Source organism: Salvia splendens, chromosome 1, assembly GCF_004379255.2.
Source record: "Salvia splendens isolate huo1 chromosome 1, SspV2, whole genome shotgun sequence".
NCBI classification, from domain to species: domain Eukaryota; kingdom Viridiplantae; phylum Streptophyta; class Magnoliopsida; order Lamiales; family Lamiaceae; genus Salvia; species Salvia splendens.
In genome coordinates this window covers 45328935-45349098 of record NC_056032.1, presented here as the reverse complement: position 1 = coordinate 45349098, position 20164 = coordinate 45328935, and the positions used below count along the sequence as shown (strand labels likewise).

Below are 20164 nucleotides of genomic sequence, written 5' to 3'. Positions count from 1 at the left end.
ATATGAACATCTCCTATGTTACAAAAAAAGAATATGTTTGTAAACATATTCATTTAATGGGATCGGTAATTGACTTATTTGAGCTTGAACGAAACATGTTCATGAGCCTACATAGCCCTACACTGTAGAGCTGAGGCTCAACTCGTATATTTAATCGAGCTTGACTCTAAAATCGAACTTAACTTGTTTACGAAGCAAACAAATTTCAAACAAAATCTTGTTTGAGTTAAACTATGAATCTTGTTACATTTAAACCTCCATTTGAGACGACCTGTGATAAATTTTTGGATACCTCACACATGAATTATTATAAATAATTAATGATTTAATATGGTGGTTTCTATTTTTTATGTTCTTATTTTTTTGAAGTGTGGTGGTTTGTATTTATGTGAATATGCCACTGATGATTATACTGACACTTAAATTTATTGGACCACCTCTTTATGATATCGAGTTGGTAAACCTAATTAACACTAGTAGGAGTGTCTTTTATAAACAAAAAAAGTGATAAAGAAATGAGAGAGAGGGAGGAAAGTGGCCTCATTTATTAAATATTTTGAAGATGCCTGAAATCAATCCGAGTCGAGTTTAATATTTTATTTTCATTTTATCTGTTTTAATTATATGTTGGTTATTACTAAATTTCAATCTGAGAATATCGTAATATGCATTCGACATTTATTATGTTTCTCTATGTTAATAAGAAACTAGTGTATGAATAATAAATCTCAGTTTCCCTCATTGTTTACTACTCTAAAAAAGATTTTATAATAATGAAAAAAAGGCGAGAATGATACAGTTACACAATAATTATTTAAATAATGAATTACAAGTCTCGAAAAGAATTACATATGTCGATATGTTGTAAAATCTATTCACGTTTTCTAAGAGTAGATGGTATAATTAATTTGGAAAATTAGTCACTTCATTTGATTGTAGTTCCTCCATTCAGATGGTTTCATTTCTTCAATAATACTACTAATAATACTATCATAGGGATCAGGGGCTTAATATAAATGGATTATGGAAGCAAAGTTGATTTTTTGGCATCGAAAAGTCTCAAACTTTTATAATAACATTTTATGAAACAATACCCATTAATATTAAATAAACTTGCTAAACAAAACCAGTGAGAAATCGCATCTATGCAAGAAGGTGAACAGAAGAAACACATTTTTTACAGCCGCTTTTGCTTCGTCTCTTTCATCAACTGCATATGCATATACTCATTCTAGCTCACACAGCTGTCCGGAGAAGGGCAACGACTGAGGTCACTCGACTGGCCCGGCATGGATTACTGCCAACACGAAATCAGAGACAAGTTAAAATCTTAAGCAGCTAATAATCTCTGAAAGTGAGACTTGAGGATGGCAATGGCCAGGATCTTGCTAGGTCCAGATTCATCGCCTCATCGGGCATAGAAAAATGAGACCCGGGTTTAGATCCACTGATCTAGATTCAGATCCGTAAGTGAGTGATGCTACTCTAGAGGAATGGCTATTTATGGTGATTACACGCCTTACCTCATATGTATATCCTTCGATGCAGCAGTTTTTCATCGCATAAACTCGAATCAAACACCAGCAGCAGCTTTGGCATCAGAATCTGATTTTCCCTGAGATGATGTGAAAGATACAACAATAAGAAGATTTAATACGATTCAAATGGAAATACTAATAAGCCATTCACCAGCAACAGCAACGTCTGGAGTAGGAGGTTTTAAGTTCTATTGACCCGAGTTATGAAAGAAAAACTAGATTTTGCGTGGGAAACAGTTCAAGATCATGCAGCCTCGATGTAGTTAAACTAATAAGCCATTCACATGTCTGTCCCTCTCATAAATTAATGCACCATCTTACCCATATAGGCGGTTTATGAATTTATGATCTACCTCTCGATCTTTCATAGCAAAATTCAACCCATCGATTGAAATAACAAACTTCAGAAATACACTAGACACATCGGTTTCAAACAAACCAACTTATTTATAGACCTAGGTGAGTCTAGGTTTAGGGAAAATGGTTCCTAATTCACTGATACAAGCCAGTATATGAAATCTTATTCTCAATTACAGAATAGGAAGAGATCTTCTAATAGCATGGGTTGGACTTTCCAGAGTCTCAAACGCCCAAAACTTACGATAGAAAAATGCAGAATTGGCATTACCTCAGATGGAGCGCTTCTGATCTTCCGCGTAGGTGTTCTCATGGTGACAAATTCCTCTGCTGCAGTTGGGTGGATACCTATTGTTGCATCAAAATCAGCCTTAGTCAACCCAGCTTTCACAGCAATAGCAAATCCCTGGAACCAGAATTTGAAGATGAGATACTATATGACACAAACCATCAAGTAAAAAGAGATACGGACATTACAAAATTAAACTAGGCAGAGGAGGCAACCTGGACGATTTCTGCTGATTCTTCACCACACATATGCAGACCAATGACTTTGTTAGTCTTCGCACATACAATAAGTTTCATGAAGACCCGATCAGGCAGGCCAGAAAGGGTGGCCTTTAGAGGCCTGAAATTTGATGTATAAACATCAATATCACCATATTCCTTCACTGCCTGCAAAATATTTGACGTCAGTGATGGCAATCCATCAAATTACAACTATTCATGCTATCATTCTCACCTGATCTTCAGTAAGACCAACTTGCCCGATAGGAGGCTGAGAAAAGACTGCACATGGCACAGCACTGCATAAGACAAATGTGTTCAGGTGGAAAACTGGTAGAGCTTTTCATATGGTAAATCATTGTGATTCCTTAAATCTCAACGAGCCATGAATTGATATATTCAAGTAATCTATATGGCTTATTCTATTACTAACATTTCTAATCTCCAAAGATTTCACCATGCTATATCGCACCTGTGATCAGGTTTTGTGGGTTCATTGGCAAAAAGAGTTTTTGCTAGTGCTCCTCCTTCCATTAAGGCAACTGGGGTCAAATTTATTCTGTCAGTAACATCTCCTACAGCCCAAATTGATGGAACAGAAGTGCGAGAGAATTCATCAACCTGAATAAATCAAGAACGAGAAGATGAACTACTATTCACTTGACAATATACAGGATAGAAAGCTTAGAAGACAATACCTCTATAGCTCCATTTATTGACAAATTCACTCCGACAGCTTCTAAACCTAAATTCTGTTGGGGAAGCCAAAAACCAATTAAGATCTGTTATTTCTATGTGATGTACTATAATGAAGCCGTGCAGATAATAACAGCTCCAACATATCAACAAATATGATCCAGTCTTTTATCGGCCTTTCAATCATAACAAAGGCTCCGTATTAAACACAAACATGTGGAGTATAAAAGAACTATTAACAAGTACACGAAAAAAATTGATGATCATGCAATCTCACAACATAGGAAATATTAACCTTTGTATTTGGTTTTCGTCCTGTTGCAAACATGACATGAGTAAACCCATCAACTGTTCCTTTGTTCGTTTTCAGAGACAGTAACCCATCTGATGACTTAACTATAGCTTGAGGTGTCTCCTCAGAGTGGATATTAATACCCCTTAATGACATTTGTTCACCAAGAAAGTCTCTGACCTGCAGAACAAGAGAAGGAATTTTTAACATCAGCACATGACATATTGGATGAAGCATTCTATACAGGGGTATGATGAACTCGTCATGGAAAAAACAACCTCTTCATCAAATCCTCTCAACAACTTTTTCTGTCTTATGAATACATGGACACCACTCTTCAATCCATTGAAGATGCCAGCAAACTCAACTGCGATATAACCACCCCCAACTATAGCAATTTTCTTAGGCTTTGAAGGTAAATCAAGGGCAGCATCAGAATCTATTGCATATTCACTTCCAGGAATATCAGGAATGAATGGACGCCCTCCAACTGCAATAAGAATGTTCTTTGCTGAATATAGTTTTCCATTTATGTCCACTGTATGTGGATCCACAATCTGCAAAGGAAGTTACAAACGACCATAGAACAATCAAGAGACTCAAGAACACCGAATAAAACTGATTGCCAACACGCTACTGTTGTAGGATATCACCAACCTTGCCACGTCCTTCGAGTAGCATGGCTCCAGAATTTTTCAATATGTTTTTGTAAATCCCGACAAGGCGCTGCAGTTCAGCATTCTTATTTGCAATCAAGGTGCTCCAATCATGTTTAGGTTCTGCGTCATAACTCCAACCAAATCCACCACTCTCTTCAAATTCATGAGAAAATTTGGATGCATACACAAGGAGCTTCTTAGGAACACATCCACGGAGCACGCACCTTCACAAGGTTTACCAGAGGCCGAAGTCAATTTAAAGTGCTTCCAAAGTAAAAGCACTAACTTGAAATAAAAGATCTCCTCAAGTTTATTACTAAAAGAGAACATGATAAAAGAAACTTGTTTCAGGTAGACTTAAAAGTTAAAAGGATATTCATTGACCCATCAAAGAGATTAAAACGACTCATGTAAAAATTTAGACTCAAGAAGCTTGATAGCTCACTGATATCTAACTTAAGCTTCAATATTCATAATTATTCAGAATACGTTTTTTCCATGATGTTTAGCACTTTGAACAACTACAGCAGTCCCAGATGTTGAAACCATATTTATGTGAAAGTCAAAGAAAACTATACGGAACGACAAACACAACAATCGTGACAAAATATGCTGTATATACATTAAATAACAGAAAAAGAACAAGAGGAAAATATTTACGTGCCACCAACGCCTCCAGCAGAGTCGGATGATACGGTAGCAAACGGCAGCTCGCAAACCGCAACTTTAGCTCCAAAATTGGCTGCGAAGCGAGAGGCTCTAACACCTCCGCTGCCGGCGCCGATAGTGAAGAGGTCGAAGTCGTAGTTTGCAGATGGCTCAGAGCCATTGGTGGACTCTGCCCGGACCGTGGTGGTGAAGCGGCAGCTACGGTGTGCACAAGGAAAGGAATGGACAACGCTTAGCATCAGCTGATCAATATGCACCCACAGTTTGGTAGAAACATCATGTCAGCTATTTCCATTAATTCCAAAATCATTTCCACAACTGTGCTAGAATTTACTAATTTTTCAGCTGACCAATGTATATGCGCCCAATCTATCAAACTTTCAATTCTAGATGTAATTGAACAATTTGACTATTCATATACATTTCCCTTCGATTCAAGGGCAGCTATTAAGAAAAACTAGTAACATCAACATTGTTAAACACAGCGAAGTAAAAGCACCAGTCGCAACAGAAAGATAAGGAAACAAATTTCAGATTCCACAGCTCAATCCTCCAATTAATAAACTATAAACGTGAATTTCGAATCAAATTCAAATAGAAGACGAAAACAACAATAATTTGCAAACCTTTTTGCTAGAATTGTTGTTGACGAAGAAGAGGCGCTTTTTCTGCGTGAGCAATCTGCCGTTTTTAAAGCATAGATTGAGGCTTTGAGGCGTGGAGACGGCGTTGCCCGCCGATGCCATGACTCTCGTCGCCGCCATTTCTTTGCTCGGCTTCGACTAAGTTGAGTGACTCAAATCGAGTGTCGTCTATTAACCACAAACGTTTTCTGCCTTTTTATATGGAGTATTTGAATAAATTTATTTATTGGGATTACTTTTATGGTTTCAACACGTAGCTCCATATTTTCAATTTGACTGATTATTAAACTATAATTCGATATTACATATTAGCATACATAAATTGTTTGATTCGGTAACATCTTTAAATAGTAGTAATTCATATCGTAGAATTCTTTTTTAACAGATTCGTGAAATTCTTCACTATTCTACCATAGCTTATCCAACGCGGATATGATTTGTTCTTCGAAGAAGATTACAAAAGATTAGACCGTTTAGACTTTGCGTTGGTACACACTTTTCGCAAAGAGAATTTGAAACTATTGAACATCTCTGTTTTTTAGTACTTTCAAGATTTCATGTAGTTATTCTTATTTTTTTTATGATCAATAGAACATCTCTGTCTTTCAAATTTACAATAGAAATTGACTTTACTTTGCCTTGTTCAGATGATGGAGAACAAAAAATCTTCCTTCCAACACAGATGATTAGCAATTTAGCATGGTGGAACCTAGACTTGCTACGTGCACAAAGTCTTCACCTATAATTTTTTCTCCAATGAAGACTAAACATAAAGGATGTTTAGACTCAGCGTGGCTTGAATAGAAGGTGATCAATGTAGTTTTTTGCAAGGAGAATTCGTAAACTATCGAGCACCGTTTTTTCGGATGCAAGATTCCAAACAATCCTTCATAATTCTGCTATGATCGATGGAACATCTCTCTTTGCCTTCCAAATCAACCAAAGGCTTGTCTTGTTTCTTAGCTTGGTACTCAATGTTTCATATCCAAGCTTTCAAGCTCAAATGGGAGTTCCAACTTTTTTGGACTGTCTTCATATTTAGGTGAAAAGATAGTGTCAAGATGTTCGATTTTCGTTTAAAAAGAAAACCCCTTCCCAATACAACCTCTCTCCTCCACCTTTTCTCTATCTAAACTTTAGTTAATTTATTTAGAAGTTGAATTTTGAATTAATCTTAATACGTATTTGAAGAATTATATTATTACATTATTTTTATTTCGTCAATCATGTTTTAAATTGGATGTACATATTCATACAAAATAAGATGATCAAGCACTAGTAAAATAGTAATTGCAAGAAAAGCAAAGGTACTACGGTACGTCTAATCAAGAAACACTCTTGAAAATGAGAAAATTACAGAGACAGAAGATGAAGATGTTTACATGAAGAAGTAGGATATATAATATAAGTAGAGGTTCAAAGAGATAAGCCCGATTCCTCATCCTCTTCAAGAGTGGAAGCATAGATGAAGTAGAGAGCCCAAATCAAACCAAACACACCAAGCAAGATCCACCCAAGCAGGTTGTTGCTCAACCCGAATGGCAGCCCTGTTCCCTCTGTGCTCAATCTCTCATCCACCAGTGCCATCGCAGCCGGGCTCGACATCGCCGCCGCCACCGCCGCTGCCATCATCGAGCCACCCATCCCCAACTTGCTGTCGTCACTCTCCTCTGGCTTCCCCTCAACTGAGCATCTCACTCTCCCCATCTTTGAGAATGATGGCAGACCTGAAATGATCATCTACTTCATCATACATGTACATAGTAGTAGAATAATTGATCATTTCTAAGTGTATCCTACTTTCAAAGTGTGCTAAATAAGATTCCAAGTTTGGGGGGATCTTACCGAGCACGGTCGCGGGGCGGGCGGGCGAGGCCTTCTGCACGAGGGCGGCGCGTGCGACCAACGAGGCGGAGGTGCAGGCAGTGATGGTGGCCATTTTAGGAGATATCAGTTCTTGACTCTGTGTGTGTGTGTATGTGTGTGTGGGCATGCAAGTGTATGTATCTAATGTTCCTCTCTATATCAAAGGAGAACAATCAACCACACGCCGTGGATTGGGCATCTAGCTTCTAATCTATTATAAACCAACCACCTTCCTCCACGTGGCACATCATCCACTCCCAGCCACTTAGGAGTGTGGTCTCCATCTACGCCCAATAACAAAAATCAACAAATTTAATAAAAATCAGAAGGGAAGTAAAAAATAAATAAGTCTAACGAGGTCTCATGATATTAGAGTAACATTCAACATGAGACCAGTAGCTCCTACATGAGCTGTATATACAGAATCTGCATCTAAGCATTCCGGCCCGTTATTGTAGAATAGGCCCGACTTCTATAATCTTGAGGCCGAGTCGAAAAAAGAAAGGAACAAAAATTATATTGAGAGAAGGTAAAGATGAGAGTTGAGATATACATGTAAAAAAATGTTGAAAAATGACAAAGAATGCTATGTTATGAATCCAACTAGGCGTGGAGATTGCATTGTTGTAGATACGGATGCTCAAACTTGACATGTTTATTCCACAAGTGCTTGTACTTGTCTATCCTGATATCCAACCACGGTTTCATGATTCCATCAAAATGTACAACGGCTGCCCGTTCTATGTCCTCCGTCCTCACACCTGCGTCGTATCCCAACCCGAGTACATGCCAACTCTTGTCTAATGGGAGAGTGTCTTTGTAGAAGGTGGCCCAACCTATGGGCAAGCTTCCCGCTAGCCATAATTGTCTTTGTTTCCCCTGCAAGGAGAACGAAACTCTTAATGTGCAACGAACTTGAAATTCAAAGTTAAGGCCAATCCTCCTGTTTCATGTGCATCAAATTTTGAGACCAAAATACAACAAATAATTCTTCACTGAAGCAGATTTTAGCTGACTTCAATCGACCAAGGAAAACAACAACATCAGCATTCACTAAGTATCGATTAAAGATTATAAATCAAGAGGGAAAATGAAAGGTAAACAGTATGAAACTGATTCTGTCAAAAACTAAGTGCAAATGGTGTGTGTGCGGGGACATGAATAAATTTAAGTAAAGTTTACTGACCAAACGAAGGTATTTGTGATATAGAACAGTTAGATTCCGCCGCCTCCACGCATTAAGATCAAACAGATTCATCCCAAAAGCCCACGTGCATGAGTTGGCCTTAAATTTTTTAGCCACCATTGGGTCTGTGAAATCAATTAGCATATCCATGCGATGGAATGAGATCTCCCCTTCCTTACAAGTCTCTACAGCCCCATTTACTTTGCCTCTCATGTCGATGCTCCAAAGTTGTGTTAAATCCTTTTTCACTACCACGTCATGATCAAGAAAGACAATCTTGTTCAGACGAGGAAAAATATCTGGTAAATAAAACCGGAGGTGGTTCAGCTCAGAAGTATATCGCTGATCAACTGAACCTTCCTTCCCCAAAGTTACATCATATTTGGTGGCTAGCCATTGAAAATTATCGATGCTCTCCACATTAACTGTAGCTTTTCCGGGAGGGTTCAGTAAGAACCACATTGAAATAGCTGGCACGTTTAGTGAATCACTCACTATATTAAAAACTACTTTCTCCGGTTCCTGTCATGCAAAGAGAGGAATGTTTCATAAGTATCAGGCATTTCCATTATTGACTTCACCCAAAAACAATTACATCAGGTGTCCTACAAAACCATGACATGATTCTCCTCAATTAGAATTATGATAGGTGCTTCACAAAGTTTGTCCATTTAAATCATTGGCAGAGAGGAGAAACAAAAGCAACTTACCCTGGCAGTGGAGACAGTTGAGTTCACAACAACTGCACAAGCCAATACATTGTCAGAGAACAGGGCAAAGTGGTAAAGATATGGATCTTGTAATTTATGTTGGTAAGGAAGCTCTCTTTCCTCAGGCGTCAAGGCAAAATATTCAGCGGTCAACCTCATAGAGAGGCAGTGAAAGCCTTTTGGTATGGTTCTTGCACCAAGCCCTCTTAGGAAAGCTTCTTGTTTACTCTGAGACCGAACCTGCTCTTCCGCACTATAAGTCATGGCACGTAGTTTCTTTATCATGGCAGTACAATCAGGGTACAGACGACTAGCTTTTGACAGGGTAGATTCCATTGCTTTCATCTTCTGCAGAGAACTAACAAAGCAGTGGATTATATATTTATGCAATACCAGTAAATTTCATGAAACAGCATCTTGATTTCGCAACATCTGTCTTAGCCATCTATCTAAAATATGTGCAGTGATCATCAGCATGATTTAACTCGCTAAGAAAGGCTGAAACAATGTTAAATGCCCAATCACGGCATGATTTTAACCTGCAACTAACAACATTGTCTAAAAGGCGCAAAAGCCTTAAACAGAATAGTAAACATAAGTTGTTCATCACGGGGCTTACTAAAAATGCCATTTCTTTCAGGTAATGGAATACATTAAAAGGGCGCAAAAGCCTTAAACAGAATAGCATACAAAAATGCTAAATCACAATCCCCAGAAAGGTAATTTAATCTAGGGCACATTGAACGAAGTTGATATATATAGTTTTTAAGTGATATTATGTGTGAAGGTTAGGAGTTCTAGAAAATGACTTACCTCCTAGATACTCTAGAATCTTTGGTGGACTGACTTATAGCTCGTTCGAGCTCTCTCATTCGAAGCTTCAACTCTTTGACAAAATGAGAACTGCTATTTGTTGGTGTGAAGTTTAAGTATGCTCTAGCCCTAATCACCTGGTCTTTCATCTCTTTTACTGTTTCATCTACTATCCTTGTCCCCTGTCTGGTGCGTGCAACCGAGTTATCATGTCCTCTGCCTATATGTGACACTTCCTGTGTGAACCAAAAGTACATAATGAAAAAAACAGGAAAAGCAACTTTGCTACCATCGTCAAAACTGTAGACAACAGTTATTATGCACTTTCAAATGTGATCTCGTACATAGAGAACCACAAAGATGCATGTTTTCAAAGGTCATATGTACTGGTAGCTCTATATCATTGTTATGACCATACAAGAGACAGAAAGAAGAACACAAGAAGAGAAACAGCAAAATAGAAACTACACTACATTATAACAGTACATGGAAGTATCAAAACTTAGTTAACAGAAGAATAAGCAAAAATACAACAGATCTTTTGTACGTATATTTCAGGCAGTTTTACATCCAACCACACTTCCCAAGCACTTTCTCCATAAAATCGTATATGACCTTCCATTCAACTAATCAAACATTGGACATGAATATATGATTTTGTGTGGGAGACCTAATGTGAGTCTGACTCTCATGAATCTTTCTCAACATCTACTGACCCTATAAAAACTTCTGGGAAGATTTTTCAAGAGATAATCTAGCATACACACATTGGCTCCAGCCGCATGTTTTTTCGTGATTCAAATATATCACCAAGTACTGACTCCAAACTTCAAACAACAGATTGTTGTTTATAATTCCAGCCAAGTTTACCAAGCTCCAAATAACACTCGATCAGAGTTAGTGGACTTGCATACATAGCCGTAACTACAGCATGTAACTTAAATCTGCATTCAGTTTTAGCAAAATATTCTACTAGCACAATAACACACCTTTACATCAGACACTGGCAATTCTTCTTCCAGCTCTTTTTTCTGGCTACCTTCATCTCTGTCATGTCTGGTAGCTGAACTTGAATTGAGACAGACAAAAAGTGAGCACCAACTTTATTTCAATAAATAACCTCGAAAGGAATGCGAAGTTGCGAACACAGCATACAAACCATTGTTTTTCGGTAAGTGGGTACCATCTGTTGCAAATCTGACATCGCCAAATCTTGTATCATCATCAGAACTAACGTTAATCGAAGAATTAGAGTGATCATCTTTGTACACCAGCAGCGTTGGTTCTTTCAAACCTCGAACTCCTTCCTATCCACAAAATCATGGGACATGCAGGGGCATGAGAATAAAACAACATAATATAACATCTCTGCCAATGACAAAATCAGTATGTCAATTGTCAAACTACCTGCCCAATCGCACTAAGTAAATGAGCCTCCGTCCTATGTTTCTGTACAACAAAAATCCCATATGTAACTGTTTCAACTTTAAGGACAAATACACTCCTAATATGAAATCTTACAACAAATAGCAGTAATTTAATGCCATTTGATAAATCTGGCTGATAATGGTAGTAGGCCAAAAAATAAGACCAGAAAAAGTACATCACGAGATGTGATGCTTCTTTTGGTCACGGAGTGAGATGTGTAGCCTCCGCCAACAGTGTTTGTCACGGGATGAAGAAATTACCAGTATGAGACAAGATAAACTCAAAGCACAAACAACCAATTAGCAAACAGATAATCAAACAAAACACACAAACGGCGATACTCCATTGGCAAGCCAATCAACTACCAGAAGAACTCAAGCCAGATAGACTAGCAAAGGAAGCATCACCTCACATCACATCAATCACAGATAACCATAAAATCAGTAATGTAAGTAAGAGGTGAGGATGAGATTCATACAATGAACGATAAATCTTCAATAAATTCTTCAGGTACTGCACCAAACAAAACGAAGAAAGCTGATGAATCAGATTCCACTAAAAACAATCACTCTGGCTATGTAAAGCAGAGTAAACACACACACACACCATCGGCATGTTTGAGGCGATGCGACAGTAGAAAAACAGGAGCGAGAACAGAGAAAGAGAGGAAGCAGAGGATCAGAATCCTCGAGTATCTCCGCAATAGCTTCATCAAATAGCCTCCACACCATCGAGTCAATCGACGATCCTCGGCATCGGCAGAACCATAAAACGGTTTAAAAAATTGCAAAATCCAAATTCCGGTTTCCGAAATCTAGAAAGTGAAGAGGATTTAGGGAGCTAGGGTTTTTGGCGGTGTGGTGGAGGAGGAGGAGGAGAAGTGGAAGATCTCGAGGGAGTCATGTTCATGTCATGTGCAGCGAGGATTTAAAATAAAATTGGAAAATGGAAAAGGAAATTAGGAGGCGAGGACGGCGGGGAAGGGAGGAGGTGGGGCACGTTCATATCAGGAATTTATTAAATGGAATAATATACTATATATTTATTTATTTATAAAAATACAGATATAAGTATATCTTTGTGGAGATGTGAAATGAAATGCGGAATAAACGAGGTAATCATGTTAGTTGGGATTAGCGGTGCTATAATGTGGGGTAAGGTAATTCTTTTTTTTTTTACAGTTGGGATTGGCGGTGCTGTAATGTGGGGTAAGGTAATTCTTTTTTTTTACTGTTTTATGAGTATTTATTTTGGACGGTAATTTTAATAAAATAAAATAAATAATGAACTTATATATTTTTTGATGCGTGTAAATAAATTTCAAGTTTAACATCTTCATATATTTGAGAAGATTTGAGTTTGTGTATTGTCGAGAGCATGTGAGTGGGATAGGTATAATAATAAATAAATAATAATAATAATAATAATAATAATAATTTTATTTCATAATGAATATATCTAATATTAACCAGTTAGGATTAATAATGTTTGAAAATCAAATTTAGATAACTATAACAATTAAATTCAAATAATTATAACAATCAAGATAAATTTAATTCTGTATGTGATTGTTAATTATTTGTTTTTATAATTTTGTTTATTGTGGCTAGCCTATGGCTAGCCTATTACTTGTCCAATTGCTTGTCTTGATGATGTGGCAGGAGGAGTTTTTAGGGCATCATTAACCCGTCCCCATTTCCGGGCCCAAGTCCCCTCCACGTCATCATTCCTCTACAGTTGCGGCCCAGGCCCCAACTGCTGTAACCCTGCAGGTTGCGGCCCAGGCCGCAACTAATAAATGACACTATTCACAACTCCAACCTATTTAACTCGTAAAATAAAAAACGCTGGAAATTTATAACACGGAAAATTTAATTTCATCGAATACTGCAAAATTACAACATAGAAATTTTAAAACTGAAAATAAAATACATAAAAACATAAATCTAATTCTAGGAAGAGATTTGAAGTTGAATATGAAGTTGAATGTGTATGAAAATGGAGTAGTATTTATAGAAAAAATTTTCGAATTTAAAAAAAAAAATTGGTTGCGGCCCGGCCCGAGGAGCGTGTAACGCTGGGCCGGGACTCTACAGTTGCGGCCCGTCACCGTGCAACGCCGTCCCAGGACGGGACGCGGGACGCGCGACAGGCCGGGAACGCGGCCCCGGGACGGGCCTGGGCCGTGACTCTCCTCCGTGCAACGCTCGGGACGGGCCGGGACTCGCGAGATGCGGCCCGGCCCCTTGCGTTACAGATGCTCTTAAGTACTGGTGATGTGGCAAGAAGAATTTTTAATAGCATCCACTATAGGTGGCCTTCCCCAATAGCCCCGCCCCCATTTTTTGTCCACAGCCTCAATTTTTTGTCCATATCCTCAATTTTTTCCTCCATTGCTCCACTATATGCGAATACTTCCAATAGCCCCGAAATTTTATAACCAATTTTTATTTTAATTTTTTTGTTTCGTTTATAAATCAGCTGAATTGAAATAATTATAAAACGAGGTAATTGAGACCGAATATTCGTTGTATTGGCAAAGGTAAAATTATACAACGAACGTAAAAAAAATACATATAAAAACACTGCCACCGTCTAATCGGTGGCGTAGTCCGATTTTTTTAGAGTGAAAGTGTAGATAGTAAATGAAGGGAAAGTGTGTGAAACTGAAGTAAAAATGGATGGTAGAGAAGTAGTATTTATAGGGGTGATTTCGAAATAATTATAAAAAATCAAAGGGGGCGGACGCCCATCGCCCGTCGCCCCACTATAGATCGCCCGTCGCCCCGGACTCGCCCTGCCGCCACCACCATCGCCCCGTCCTCACCCCCTGGTCGCCGATCCCTCTACTGCCCTGTCGTCGCCCCCTTTTTTCTGTGCGCCCCGGGGCGGACGTCCCAGCCACTATACACGGCCCCATCGTCGCCCCCATTTTTCGTCCGCCCCCTTCCGCCTATAGTGGATGCTCTAAGTGCTGATGATGTGGCAGGAGGAGTTGTGGCTAGGCTATGGCTATGGCTAGTCTATTTACCCTTATTTACCCTTATGAATGTTCTAAGTCTCACGTCAATATCAATAGGTAGGTTACCCATTCATCTATGTGTCCAATTGTAATTTAATGATCAATTGCAGAAATTGGTAAGTGTATCGTGTACTTGGATCGGATGTTTTTAAAAAGCAAGTTATGTTGTGTACAACCTGCATTTAATTTACTGTCACTATGCACATTTTATACGCATTTCTATGTAGAGTTTCGTAGCTTAAAAATAAAAAATGATAAATTGAATTTTAACAATTTTTTTTTCACGTAACTTAGACAATCCACTACATTGTCTCTATACCGTTCCTTAAATTACTATTTGAAGGCCCACTATACTTTTTTACTCAATCCCTTAACTAAGGGACGGAACCTGCAACGCTCCGTCCCTTAACCGTCCATTAAATTACTATTCATTCAATTTCCTTTTTATTTTTATTTCCAATAAATTTAATTAATAAAAAGACACGCTTCATTAAATAAAATAAAATTAGGACTTAAAATTTTAAAAAAATACATAATTAAATTTGTGGCAAAATAAATAAAAAAAATACATAATTAAAGATTTGTTTGATGATTGATGAACTTTTAGGTGATCTTTCAACTTTGAAAAGCTCAGAATGCAATATCCAGTTGGTTAGGAAAATTTGATGTGATCGATAATTGTCAAACAAACTTAAATTAACATTTAAATCAGTGATACGTATATAAAAAAGTACAGTAGGGAAAAACAAAATTTACATTTTACAGTGACAACTACAGACTTATTATCCTCATTAACGTGACACGTGGCGGTCACGAGAGGCCACACTTTATATCAACCGGCAACCGGTTACCACAGAATAAAGCAAACTGAATTCTCTACACTGCCACCGGAACTCAAGCCACGTGACATGTTGGGTTTAGTCAAACGTTGTACTACTAAATTTATTATTTAAATATTGATTAGTGCTAGATATAGCTTTTCTGAAATTATTTTAATAATTTAATAAATAGAATGAAATTTTGGAATATTGGATTAGATTATGGAGTAGTAAATACTTTTATTACCAGCTATAGTACTCCATCCGTCCCCGGACTACTCGCACATTTCCTTTTCGACACGGAGATTAAGGAATGAGTGTATAGCAAAGTCAACAATTGCGGCTGTAGGTGATAATTTTTACTAAAAATGAAAAGAGTGCAAATAACTTGGGACGCCCAAAAAGGAAATAAGTGCAAGTAGTCCGGAACGGAGGGAGTACTACTGCTCTTCTTGTTTTGTGACACCCTATGGATTATCATTATTCATGAAAAAGTGAAATATAGTTAAAGGTATTTTAGGATTGATGAGTATCGAATGCATGTAACTAGCATTTATTTGTCTGGTTTTGTAAATTGCAAATAAAGCAATTAGTTTGACTATATTAATTAGTTCCTCGATCATAAATGCATGCTACTACCTAAATATGCATGTGCTTATTTAATTTGCAATGTTTTATTAGTGATAATTACATTGGGAAATCACAATAGGTTAGGGCGGATCATAGTCTTTTCCCTTTAATTAAATTAAATTTACAACTGTCTCACTCTCATGTGCTTTGGTTTGTGTACTCTAATATTTTTCCTTAATTATTTGCTAAATATATGTCTTCATGACTCATGAGTTCAGTAAATTATGAGATTTTTGAGTAATTATATTACTTAAACTAATCATTTTTCGCAATTCAATTAGTAATATATGTTTATCTCTAATAAATAAATTCGGCGTTTAAACCACATAAGAAGATTAATGTGCATATTTTATATGCGAATGTTTAAAATTGCTTAAATAATAGTACTAGTAGACAATATATTTGAGATAAGTTGTTTTTTTCTCCTTTTATTGCCAACACTTTTGCTTCTTTTATTCTGTTTTTCTTCGTACCACTTCACTATATTTGTGACTTCGAATGTTTTAAATGTTCTTTGCGTGTATCCTAATTAATGGTTTATTTATAAAAAGTTCTACTACATTCTCAATGTAGTTCTTTAAGGAGGAATAAATTCAAAATATATCACTATAAAAAGTGGGATTTAGTGAACACAATCACTCCTTAAATATACAAACTAAAGTGATCGATAAACATAATTATCGAGCAATCACACACAAAAATAACAAGCACAAGCATGTGCTCCATATCAGCAACAACGATCAAATTATTAAGTCAACATTTAAAGAGTTAGGCACAGAAAAATGAAGTTACATGAATATAAATAAGCATAATACGGCATTACACATATACTACTATTTTGTTAGTTTGTTTACATATATTTTGCTATGCAATTAAAGTCTGGCATGCGAAATTATGGAGGTTTGAATTAGTGAGTCCACACAACTCACCATTTTCAATATCATATTTAATCAATATTTTGAATAATTACAATGACATGTGAAATAGTTAATGCTTAAAATTTAATTTTTTTAAGCACTAACTATTTCACATGTATACTTATAAAATCAAATTCAGTTGTATATTTCTTTAATAGTACTTTTTTTTTAAATCACGTATTTTTCATTTTTTCCGTTTTGTATTTATAATTATGAATTTTTTATTTGTAAATAATTCCATTTCTATTTATGTAGTAACTTTTAGATGTTTAATAAAATTATTAATTTTATTTTTAATGTTAATATTGACACTTTAAATGTGCAGATGATCTAATAAATGAGATCGAATTAATTTCTGGCACTTGGCAGAGGTTGGTTTGGTGTAGAGTGAGAATTCGTTATAAGGTAATCCACAATAGGAATAGCCCAGCAATAGCCCAACTATAGCCTAGCCACAAACTCCTCATGCCACATCATCAACACTAAAAATCTTCCTGCCACATCATCAAAACAAGCAAATAGCCCAGTCATAGTCTAGCCACATCACTCAAAATTATATAAAACAAATAATTAACAATCACACAAAATATGGAATTAAATTTACGACACAGATACGGAAAAATTCAATAATAATATTAAAATTTTAAAAAGTACATTAATTAAAAAAACACACTTTATTAAAATTAAAATAACATTACAACATCCTCATTAATGAGTTTGTCCCACCTCGAAAGTGGAATATAAAACATTCAAGGATGTCTCTATAAAAGAGAAACAACCAAGAATGAATTTGTCCCACGTCGAAAGTGGAACATAAAACATTCAAGGATGTCTCTATAAAAGAGAAACAACCAAGAATGAATTTGTCACACATCGAAAGTGGAACATAAAACATTCAAGGATGTCTCTATAAAAAAGAAACAACCAAAAATGAGTTTGTCCCATATCGAAAGTGGAACATAAAACATTCAAGGATGTCTTTATAAAATAGAAACAACCCAGAATGAGTTTGTCCCACATCGAAAGTGGAACATAAAACATTCAAGGATGTCTCTATAAAATAGAAACAACCAAGAATGAGTTTCATAAAAAAACATTAAATAAAAAAAAATTAAAAAATCCGCTGGGCGATGCGCTCGGCGATCCGGAGCCTGCAGTGGCGCCGGGCGATGTGGAACATAAAACATTCACGGATGTCTCTATAAAATAGAAACAACCAAGAATGAGTTTCATAAAAAAATATTAAATAAAAAAAATAAAAAATCCGATGGGCGATGCGCTCGGCGATCCGGAGCCTACAATGGCGCCGAGCGGATCGCTCAGCGCCCACACATCGCCTAGCGCTAGGCGATTTTTTTTCCGGAAACCGGCTCGGCGGTTACAATGGTTCGCCTAGTGGACCGCCTAGCGCCGGGGTTCGGCTAGGCGGTGCGCTAGGCGCCATTGTGGATGGCCTAAACACGACGCTTTGTCTCTTTCTTGCCCTTATCAATGCTTTTGGGCCTAAACAATTTTCCACTTTTTTTTTGAACATTTCTCTATTTGAATATTTTCTCCGAAGGGTCATCACGAAAAGTAGCGATTTATGTGTTTAATTTAATTACAATATGCATAGCATTATAGCTTTTAAAAAAAGGACTAGTTATGATAAATAAACTTCGAACCAAGTAAATCCTCTAGACTAATGAAATTTTAGAGATCACGGTGTTCCATGGAAATATAGCCCAGCCACTATCAATCCAATATGTAGTAGGAGTATATGTTAAATAGGATATAAAATGAAATATTATGGTTGGCAAAAATAAAATAAATCGATGGATGGATAGATACATAAATAATTAGCTTGTTGTTAATGACAGTTTTCTTTGGGTTTATAACGGTGGCGGAAGAGCCGGCGTCCGTCCACGCCGCTGGCACGGTGGTGTCTCGCCGTCGCTGCGCTCGCGCCGCGCCAGCGAGCAGGACACGTGGCGTTGGGCGATTGGGCAACGGCTTTAAATGTTTTTTATTTATTTAAAATCGGTTTTTAATTAAAAAAACCGATAAAAATTTTTAAAAAAATTCACTTCCCAAAAAAAACATATCCATTTATTACCGTTTTTTACACCTTTTTAATTTTTATTTTATTTTTTTCCCCTAAAAATACACACTTTCATCTATAAATACCCCCACTTCCACACCCAAAAATTCACATCAAACTACACAATTCACATCTTCATTCTCCAATATCCATTCTCATCTTCATTCTCTCATATCCATTTTCATCTTCATTCTCTCATACCCTACAACATAACAATGTCCGGCCAAGTCGATGACCACCCTCCCTCTCACGGTTGGAATCCCGAATGGTTTGGTGGACAACTGTTTCCTAATCCGTAAACGGAATATTCGGCCCCTCCTCAAACCCAAGATTCGGCTGTTTCGGGTGCCTACCGGCCATACCCTATCGACGACCAAGGTGCCTCCCAAGGGCGATACGGGCGGACACCGGAGCCTAGGCCAACCGCCCCTCCCAAACTCCGCCGGCTCCTACTCGTAGCGGTGTCCGGACACCGTACACTCCGGCGGAGATGGATAAATTGTTCAAGGCGTACTTCGAAATCTCCGAAGATGCGGCGGTTGGCACGAACCAATCCGGCGATCACTTTTGGTGGCGCGTCTCTCGCCGGTACAATGCAAACCGGCTGCCGGGAACGATCGAGCGCAACGAGAGTATGGTGCGCAACTGCATCGGCCGAGCCAACGAAGAAATTGACAAGTTCAATGGCTATTTCCTCCAGGAGACGCGGAATACCGGGAGCGGCCGGAGCGAGGTCGACATCATCACTGCCGCGCTGAGCACCTACCAATCCATGAACAACAAGTCGTTCAAGTACCTCAACGTTTGGCAGGAAACGCGGTTCCACCCATAGTATATGAGAGGCGTAACATCCTCCTCTAGCGGCTCCTCCAAACGGTCAAGGTCGGTATCCCTATCTGACGCCGACTCCGAAGAAGTGGCTAGCCAACTCGCCGGAGCTAACTTGGGTAGCCCCGACACCGAACCAAGCGGTTCCCGACGCCGACCGCAAGGAAGGAAGAAGGCGGCGGCCGACCACCGTCGCGCCGCGACTCCATCTGCCCCCGCTCCCGAACCCGCTCCCTATGTGCCACCTCCACCCCCGAACAACTCGCTGTGGATGCTCTTACACCAATTCAATATGACCGATAGGTCAACTATAACCCCCACGCAACTTCAAACGCAAGAGACCATGATATTGAGTCTCCAAACACAATTGGGGTTAGTGCTGCCGGATGAGTAGTCTTCCTCGGGTAATATTAGCCCACAACTGTGCCGCTGGCAAGAGCACGGTTGTGGATGCTCTAAAAAGCGGATACTAGAGTTAGATTCAGACATCAATCCAGTGAGTGT

General features: G+C 38.0%; 3 protein-coding genes across 4 annotated transcripts; all 3 read right to left on the bottom strand.

Moving 5' to 3' along the window:
- Positions 1–1007: 1007 nt before the first annotated feature.
- LOC121801947 (glutathione reductase, chloroplastic-like) lies at positions 1008–5549 on the bottom strand. Its single transcript, XM_042201438.1, has 12 exons — positions 5345–5549; positions 4710–4960; positions 4048–4273; positions 3669–3947; positions 3394–3570; positions 3101–3154; positions 2875–3023; positions 2638–2701; positions 2400–2570; positions 2167–2301; positions 1524–1615; positions 1008–1297 (listed from the first exon to the last, which is right to left on the bottom strand). The coding sequence occupies exons 1-11, from the start codon at positions 5480–5482 to the stop codon at positions 1574–1576; spliced, it is 1686 nt and encodes a 561-aa protein (XP_042057372.1). The 5' UTR covers positions 5483–5549; the 3' UTR covers positions 1008–1297; positions 1524–1573.
- Positions 5550–6682: 1133 nt separating this feature from the next.
- Positions 6683–7379, bottom strand: LOC121755471 (photosystem II reaction center W protein, chloroplastic-like). Its single transcript, XM_042150767.1, has 2 exons — positions 7208–7379; positions 6683–7089 (listed from the first exon to the last, which is right to left on the bottom strand). Exons 1-2 carry the CDS (start codon positions 7353–7355, stop codon positions 6779–6781), a joined length of 459 nt encoding a protein of 152 aa, XP_042006701.1. The 5' UTR covers positions 7356–7379; the 3' UTR covers positions 6683–6778.
- Positions 7380–7728: 349 nt separating this feature from the next.
- LOC121755456 (probable galacturonosyltransferase 6) lies at positions 7729–12370 on the bottom strand. 2 transcript variants are annotated; one of them, XM_042150749.1, is made up of 9 exons: positions 11972–12370; positions 11844–11878; positions 11345–11386; positions 11097–11244; positions 10927–11000; positions 9938–10173; positions 9125–9482; positions 8415–8936; positions 7729–8107 (listed from the first exon to the last, which is right to left on the bottom strand). In XM_042150749.1, exons 1-9 carry the CDS (start codon positions 12075–12077, stop codon positions 7832–7834), a joined length of 1797 nt encoding a protein of 598 aa, XP_042006683.1. In that variant the 5' UTR covers positions 12078–12370; the 3' UTR covers positions 7729–7831. The 2 variants fall into 2 exon arrangements, with proteins under 2 accessions (XP_042006683.1, XP_042006689.1); XM_042150755.1 differs by lacking the exons at positions 11844–11878; positions 11972–12370 and adding an exon at positions 11459–11827.
- Positions 12371–20164: the final 7794 nt, after the last annotated feature.

Bases quoted from the DNA above. Each gene is read 5' to 3' on its own strand.
- LOC121755471 (XM_042150767.1), bottom strand. From the start codon at position 7,355: ATGCCCACACACACATACACACACACACAGAGTCAAGAACTGATATCT. The intron at 7,090-7,207 runs GTAAGATCCCCC...TGATCATTTCAG, and splicing joins CCGCCCCGCGACCGTGCTCG to GTCTGCCATCATTCTCAAAG.
- LOC121755456 (XM_042150749.1), bottom strand. From the start codon at position 12,077: ATGAAGCTATTGCGGAGATACTCGAGGATTCTGATCCTCTGCTTCCTC. The intron at 11,879-11,971 runs GTGTGTGTGTGT...TGTTTGGTGCAG, and splicing joins TCGCCTCAAACATGCCGATG to TACCTGAAGAATTTATTGAA. The intron at 10,174-10,926 runs GTGTGTTATTGT...TGGTTCACACAG, and splicing joins TGCCAGTGTCTGATGTAAAG to GAAGTGTCACATATAGGCAG.
- LOC121801947 (XM_042201438.1), bottom strand. From the start codon at position 5,482: ATGGCGGCGACGAGAGTCATGGCATCGGCGGGCAACGCCGTCTCCACG. The intron at 4,961-5,344 runs GTTTGCAAATTA...CATATTGATCAG, and splicing joins ACAACAATTCTAGCAAAAAG to CTGATGCTAAGCGTTGTCCA. The intron at 3,155-3,393 runs GTTAATATTTCC...CTTCCCCAACAG, and splicing joins GACGAAAACCAAATACAAAG to AATTTAGGTTTAGAAGCTGT.